This window comes from Pseudorasbora parva, chromosome 12 (assembly GCF_024679245.1).
Source record: "Pseudorasbora parva isolate DD20220531a chromosome 12, ASM2467924v1, whole genome shotgun sequence".
NCBI classification, from domain to species: Eukaryota; Metazoa; Chordata; class Actinopteri; order Cypriniformes; family Gobionidae; genus Pseudorasbora; species Pseudorasbora parva.
Window position 1 is genome coordinate 8,675,664 of NC_090183.1, and position 7,818 is coordinate 8,683,481.

Genomic DNA, 7,818 nt, shown 5'->3' on the forward strand with positions numbered 1-7,818 from the left:
TTTATTGGCTGCACAGTCAAAAGGGGCGGTCCGGTAACGCCCAAACTCCTCCTTACGTGTCATTCTAGGCTCTTAATTAGGGGCGATATATGCAGGCTTTCTGCTATTTTATTGGGTGCGCGGTGAAAGTGGGCGGGATTACCTACCGCGCCTATGCTTTCTCTTCCTGAACAGAAAAGTATGTGTAAAATGGCCGAGTTATGCGTTATAAACAGCTTTGCAGTGCTTTGAAAATGCACTGGTTCTATTTTTTCGTTATGTTAATGATAGGTAGATATGTTCTCAATACTTGTACGATGTAGCAATTGTTTAATAAAATCAGTGATACATTTAAAGCCATGCTTAAACAACAATCTGTATCCTTGATGATATTCACAATATAACATTGCATCTCTTAACTTATCTCTTACTTTTTTCTTTAGTATAATTATGAAAATGTACACCTTCAGGTTGTTGTTTTGCAGTGAAATCTGTAATGAAGTAAACAAAATATATTTGCACATCTTTTAATTAGCTTATCATTGTAGCCTATTCCGTTAGGCTACATAAAACGAGCTTTGATAATAAAACTACAAATTGAAATATAGGCCTAATCTTAGATGGGGAATTGGCTATAGAGTGAGACCTGCATATTTATTTGTATTTTATAACCTAACTGTTAAATAAAGATCACATAAAGATTAGATTTACATTAGCTACTAGCAATAACAAATAAATCTTACTGTTTGGCCATAATATCAGCAACTGCACCAAATTGCATAGTTTTGCTCAAAATTAGATATGTTCCATTTCAAACATATGACATTTCTGATTATTGTTTTTTATGGTTAAGTGTTCTACAATGCTCAGAGAAGTCTGAAAAAAAACGTGTAGGTTACTGGTTACACGGCTTATGGAATGTAAATGTTATCTTTGCCACTGTCAAATGATCGATCAACAAAGGAATCCAGGTGGATCCAGATACTGTGACCTGAGACAGCTAGTAAAATTACAAGAATTATCATATGATATTCCGATCCCATATAAGTCTCAGGTCCCTCCTTTAGTAAAAAATGTATGATTAAAATTTAGTGCACTTAAAACCAAAAACCCTAATCAAAATCAACATGAATAGTGATGTAAGCCTTAGCAACCACTATCATAAAGCCCAAAACATGTGCACTTTATGAGCTATAAATTGATCATCAGCTGTTTGAGCACGATGAGTTGATCTTTTAAGTCTTGCAGCAGATTCTGGTGAGTCAGTGTATGTCTGATAGATGTCATTGTCTGTCCTCTGTGTGAAAAAGGAGACAAAGGCAGATTTGAGGGATAGTTTGTACTCTCCAGATACTGCAGTCTCCATTGTCCTCCTGAGGCCAGTGGGGAAGCAAAGTACCAAACCGGTTCTGTGGGGTCTTTGTGCTGCACTGGAGTCATGCCAGGCTGACTGCACTGTCAAAAAAAAAAAACCATGAGTACAAATTTGTACCTTTAAGGTACAAGTGGCTGTCACTGGGGTGGTACCCTTAGGGTACATTTTTGTACCTCGTCAGGCGTAGGCAAGTTCAGACCTATAGAGTCGATGTCCTCCAGAGTTTAGCTCAAAACCCTTCTAATCCACCACAGTAAAAAACTTCCCAGCATGTATTGGAGCATTAAGTATGTCACCATTGTTGAGATTGCTGATTTTTAATACCTGTGTGAATCTAATTTTTTTCCCCCTTTGAATGTTTTTAAAAATCTAAATTTAGAATGTCTGAAGTGTGGCAGACAGTATTTTTGGTGAATATTATGTATTATTTTCATTCAGTGATTTGTTTAGTTAAACATTATTTTTCATGATACATTTTGTTTATGGCTTCTTTTGTTTTGAAAAATTGTGTGTTTTGTTTACACTGTAACAAAAACCACAAACTCACACACTATTCCAAGTCAAACTGCCCACCTAAAGGGAACACTAATCTCCACAATGGTGATCAAACATTTTCAATAAAACATCACAATCTGTTAATTCTTATTAAGAGCTTCTATAGATGTCTTGGTTGGAACCAAACTCTGCAGTACAGCAGTTCACTAGGACTGAACTGAGGAAAACAATGGTATAATTGCACCCTAAGGACCAATTGTGTAAATTTAAAGGTACAGTTATACGTTTTGTTCCCCAAGAAACAAAATAGTACCTCCACTGTACCTTTTATTCTGAGAGTGGGCCGGCCCTTTGCCTCTATTGATCGGTGTATCGTAGGATGTTTGATGTACATCTTCTAATCTGGGTGAGATCTTTGGTTTGTGCCAAAAGACAAGCCATAATCCATAACTTCTGTAAAAGAAAGAACGCAGGAATAGATTTTAGATTAAAAACTTTTTACAGTTAAAATATTTATTTCACTTATGTTGCTGATTCATATAACAGTTATCTTGAAATCCATTATAACGATGAGTCAGTAGGTCAGTAGTAACGTTTTCCAGAACACAGAGCTTTATCATCTTAGTCATACTCATATGGGGGAAAAGGGAGTCTCTCAGACCATCCTTTCTTAAACATTCAAAAACTTTTAAAACATTTTATTATGCAAACCTGTTAAATGCCATGTTAACTGAAATGTAATTTACGTCACAGATACTATAGGGAGGAGGAGACATCTCGCTCATAGAAATCCGATCAGGTCAATAGTTAGTACACCCTCTCTCAGTCAAGACATTTTAGGTTTCTTAGGGAGTAAATTTAGTCTTCTTCTCTTCAGGGTCCTTTGTGGGGTTGGCATTCCAAATTTGGAAGAAAAATCTATCTGGATGGTAGTTAATAGTGAGGTTTGCAGGTCAATGAACTGTGACCTACAAAGCATTAAACTATCAGTCACTCATTTGCAGCAGGGGTGTGGCTTTACTTGGTGATGAAAACATTCTGTTATCTTGCACTGTACAAACTGATCTGATAAACTTCAACTATGTCAACCTAATTAAGAGTACAAACAACCCAATCATAACATTTGTAACAGCTTTGGGGATTTTTTCCAGTGACTTCAGAAATCAGATTCATTATAATTGCTGAGATGTTACCGCAGAAAGCATTAAATGTTCATGCAAATCATAAAAATAAAGAGAATAAAATTTTGCAGAGCTGATAACGGTATCGGTTTTTTTAAAAACACGCTTTTTTTTCAAGAATTAGCATATTCAGGCCCACAAACCATCAATGTATGTTAATGAACAGCCAAAACACAGTGTTCTATTTTTTGTTGAAAAAGGTGTCGTGTAAACAACCCTGAAGATGTTTTTTAAAATTATGTCTGTAAAAAATGACAGCACATGGGTTTGGAAACAACATGAGGTTGAATAAATAATAGCAGCATTTTCGTTTTTCCTTTGGCAAACTATTTCTTTAAAGTGGTTAAATATCTTTCCCAAAGTTATTTTTTCACCCCATAAGCATGCATCTAGTTATCAGTTTCAATGCCATTTGAGTTCACTGTGTAAATTTTATCTACACTGAAACTATTCAATGCATCCCATCTAGCTCTTGCGTTATGCTTTGACTAGTGTTCACACAGATACCTGATCTCATGGAGGCTGACATAGTGCATGCCCTCTGCTCTATTATGTCAAATCTACATTGCTGTTAAGATCTGGCTCTGCATTCTCTATCTACTTGCTCCCTCCCCTGAGCATTTATCACAGGCGGAGACAATCCTGTTTTTGGAACATTACGTGTCAAGAAACATGTGGTTTACAGGCTGCTTTCTTCATGGTGCATTTCTATAACCTCATGGAGCATCTATGGGTGTCAACAGTCATCACTCACGCCTGCTGGGTCAGTTGTCTCGTGTCTAAGAGCCATTGCATGATTGTGTGGAAAAAGATGTGTTAATGTGGTACATTCTTCTAAATGGTGCCCTGGCCTGTTCAGAAAAAACACCACTCATTCATATCTGAATACACAAATACAAAGAGCTCCATTTCCTCATTCTATTTCTGCAAAGAAAAATATTAGATTGTCAGCAATGTGAGATGAAGCAACAGCCGTGTTATGCACAGGCTGTTGCCTGTGGTTACAAAACCAAGATAACACAATATTCACATAAGAACTGACAGCATTGAGCATGTTAAATGGGTAAATTGGCCATTGAACATGTTAAATGGGTAAATTGGCCAATGACCATTTGTTCGAACAAGGACTGGAAAGGATGTATTATGTAATACAACAAAGAGGTAGAAAAATTGGCATGCTTGTCAGACCTGACATAAGGAGGACTTTTTTTTGACACTGCATGCATGTAAAAGTCATTTGAGTCCACCGAATGCCTCAAATAACCAAACTGACTAAACTAAATCCCTTTTCATTTAACAACTCTCAAATCCTCTTCTTTCAAAACACGCTGTGCTATCACGTGTTGTTATGGCGCCCCTGGTGGTGTATGCATTTCTCCCACATACACTCACATAATGACACTTGACCAAATATATACTTTTTTATTAATCTATGAGAGAAACAGCCTTGACTAAACAAACTTCTTATAATGTGGTGTTTTAGCCAGCAAAATTATAATTTTATCGATCGATGATAATGTTTGTATCTGCACTGCAAAATCTATTTGAACAGCTCGATAAAATGAAAGCTCAAAATGTTATTATAGCTCACAATTAAACCTAAATAGATAAATCAACGGTGTATATATACAACATAAAATGTAACCGTCAGAAGTGTTTTGTGGACCTTTTTTATTTACCTTCAGGCAGTTCGTCGGGCAGCCTTACAGCGCTGAAGAGCACGTTGCACCGTTTGAAGGACCCTTTTCGATTTCCGCCATCTCAGAGCTGGTGGTGAGTTACTGTTACGAACGAATAATAACGAAATAAATGTGATTTTAGTTCATATACGTGATTTAAATTGATCCAGAAACATTTATATGTTTTATACGCAGGTGGATTGGACATCAAGATGCAGATTTTCGTGAAAACCCTAACGGGGAAAACCATCACCCTTGAGGTGAGGCGCAGATGAGCCGCACGGGACGGTTCGACACACATTATTTGATTTTATTGCAGCGTTTGAATAAGTGCGGCCAATTATCTTGCATTATAGAAATCTTAAAGCAATAGAATTGAATTAGAAATGTAATAAATTAAGCAGATGCAAGTTTTTATTGTTATACGGAAGCCTTAAATAATGCTAATGCTATGTCATGTGGCTCAGCTGCTTAAGTACATAAGATACTGAAGAAATGTAAAATGCATCTTCAATTGGACGTTTAAAGGAAATCATAATATTAGTAATATTTAAATTATGCAGTGTTTACATTTTCTATAATTAACCCATAACCACAATATTAATGTATGACTAACGTTACCACTTAATAGGATGTGTAACACTTTTTTTTATTATACTTAACTTCATTCATTTATTAATATTAGTTAACGATGAACAATATTTCTCCAATTTTATTAATCTTGGTTAATGTGAATCTGAACATTTACTAATACATTTTAAGGTTAAAGGTTATATCTGTTAGCGTTAATGCACCATTAAATCGTTTATCTAACATTAAAAAATGCTGTAACAATATATTGTTAATGTTTGTTAGTGAATTCATATTAACAAATGAGACCATGTTGTAATTGTTACTAATTACAGGCAAAATGGGTATTAGCTTAAATTCAAAGACATCAAAAACTTCAAACAAATGTCAGAGAATTGAATGGCTGTTGCCCTCTTTAACATTTTAATTGAATAGCTATTGTTTAAATGCCTGGTACACATTATATGATTTTGGGCTGTCCTAGATGAAATAACCGATCGTGGTGGTTTCTGTGGTTATGACTCCTAATCGTTGGTCCTATGTCATACAGTGAGAGACAGCCATTGTCACAGATAGCCTGTGATAATTTTCTGACATTTTATGATCATCTCACAGCGTTTTTAGCTGCTACCGCCTAAGTCTATTGACCAGCCAATAAAAACGCAACATGAAATGGTGTATTGCTCAACATATTGCTTAAACCTAAAACTGCATGCCTTAAGCTCCATTAGCAAAATTGGCATGCTGAGTTGGCCACTATTTTCCTAGCCATGATCTTCTCTTTCTTGTAAATGATCAGTATTCTCTTGTAACACTAACTGCACATAACCACAATTGCCAAAATTTGATTCAGCTCGCTCTATTTCTTTACCACTAGTGTATGGTGGTTATGATTCTTCTATTCTAACTTGTCATAGCCTACTATTCAGTAGATGTCGTAATCATGTAGTGTACATAAATGTATCCAAGTTTATTAGATCCCGTACAGTGAGATTTATAATGATCTTTTAGGATTGCTGAAATTGCAGTCTGTTACAGGCATTAGTGCAGTTTACTGTAAAGTAATTTCTATTGGCCTCAATGTTTTATAGGTTGAGCCCTCTGATACTATTGAAAATGTCAAGGCAAAGATTCAAGACAAGGAAGGTAAGTGGTGTGTGCGACACTGTGAACTACAAACAAAGTTAAGACAAAAGACTGACCGCTCAATGTCCTGAATGCAGGAATCCCCCCTGATCAGCAGAGGTTGATCTTTGCTGGTAAACAGCTGGAGGATGGACGCACCCTGTCTGACTACAACATTCAGAAGGTCAGTGAATAAAAGATTCAAGCTGAACAATCACAGATTTGGAGGTCATGTGCTTAATCTCTTTCATATCACACCACTTAGGTTTTCCAGTAATGTAATAGACTCTAAATCATTTAAATTAACATTGCACTTGTTCATCCAGGAGTCCACACTGCATCTCGTGTTGAGACTGCGTGGTGGCGCTAAGAAGAGGAAGAAGAAGTCCTACACCACCCCCAAGAAGAACAAGCACAAGAGAAAGAAGGTCAAGCTCGCTGTGCTTAAATATTACAAGGTAGGTTACCTGTCAGACATGTTCTGTGTTCATCTTCAGGAGTTGTCAGTATGAACTTTAAGTTTTCTCTCTTAATTCTCAGGTTGACGAGAACGGCAAGATCCACCGTCTGCGCCGCGAGTGTCCCGCAGATGAGTGTGGAGCCGGGGTGTTCATGGCCAGCCACTTTGACCGCCATTACTGCGGGAAGTGCTGCCTGACTTACTGCTTCAACAAACCAGAGGACAAGTAAAGTACAGTCCTGACATCCCAACATGTTTGGAGTTTGTACTTTGTAAATAAAATTGTGGCCTGCCACATTTAAAAATGAATCTCTCGTCTCCTGATTTAATTACTACTTTCCTTGACCTATTAAATATAAAATCAGTATTGGTAAATGATCACAAAAATAAAAATGTAAGGTTCTTGGTAAAGAGCCATAGGTACTTGCATTTAGTAACACAGCATTTAGTAACAAAGTGTATTTTAGAGGGATTATCTTTTTGCATTATAATATTCAACCCCACTTTATTAGGTACCTTTACTTTGTACTAAAATTAATTGATATGATACACTTGTGTACATGTTTTTAGATAGTACTTCCATTTAAAAAAATTAAATAAGCTGCATATAATTACATCTATAAATACTTAATTACACTGTTGACCCTTCCCTTACACAGTGACCTTAATGGATGCAAGTACATGGTTAAAGACACCTAATATAAAGTGACCTAATATTCATCCGTACACATTATGACTTGTCTTGTGTACAGCCCTATTGGTCAAAAGTATTTAACAAGAATTGTTTTTGTGCTCAAAGCTGAATTTATTGGAATGATTTCTGAAGGATCATGTGACACTGAAGACTGGAGTAATGATGCTGAAAATTCTGCTGGCCATAAAAATTAATACTTGAAAATCTACTTAGTTATTTTAAATTAATATTTCACAATATTACCGTTTTCTTTCAAATAA

General features: G+C 36.1%; 1 protein-coding gene across 1 annotated transcript; it reads left to right on the plus strand.

Moving 5' to 3' along the window:
• Positions 1-4,762: 4,762 nt before the first annotated feature.
• On the plus strand, positions 4,763-7,173 carry rps27a (ribosomal protein S27a). Its single transcript, XM_067458261.1, has 6 exons — positions 4,763-4,803; positions 4,905-4,969; positions 6,371-6,425; positions 6,503-6,588; positions 6,731-6,862; positions 6,945-7,173. The coding sequence occupies exons 2-6, from the start codon at positions 4,922-4,924 to the stop codon at positions 7,092-7,094; spliced, it is 471 nt and encodes a 156-aa protein (XP_067314362.1). The 5' UTR covers positions 4,763-4,803; positions 4,905-4,921; the 3' UTR covers positions 7,095-7,173.
• The last annotated feature ends 645 nt before the right edge of the window (positions 7,174-7,818 follow it).

Bases quoted from the DNA above. Each gene is read 5' to 3' on its own strand.
- rps27a (XM_067458261.1), top strand. From the start codon at position 4,922: ATGCAGATTTTCGTGAAAACCCTAACGGGGAAAACCATCACCCTTGAG. The intron at 6,426-6,502 runs GTAAGTGGTGTG...TCCTGAATGCAG, and splicing joins AAAGATTCAAGACAAGGAAG to GAATCCCCCCTGATCAGCAG. The intron at 6,863-6,944 runs GTAGGTTACCTG...CTTAATTCTCAG, and splicing joins CTGTGCTTAAATATTACAAG to GTTGACGAGAACGGCAAGAT.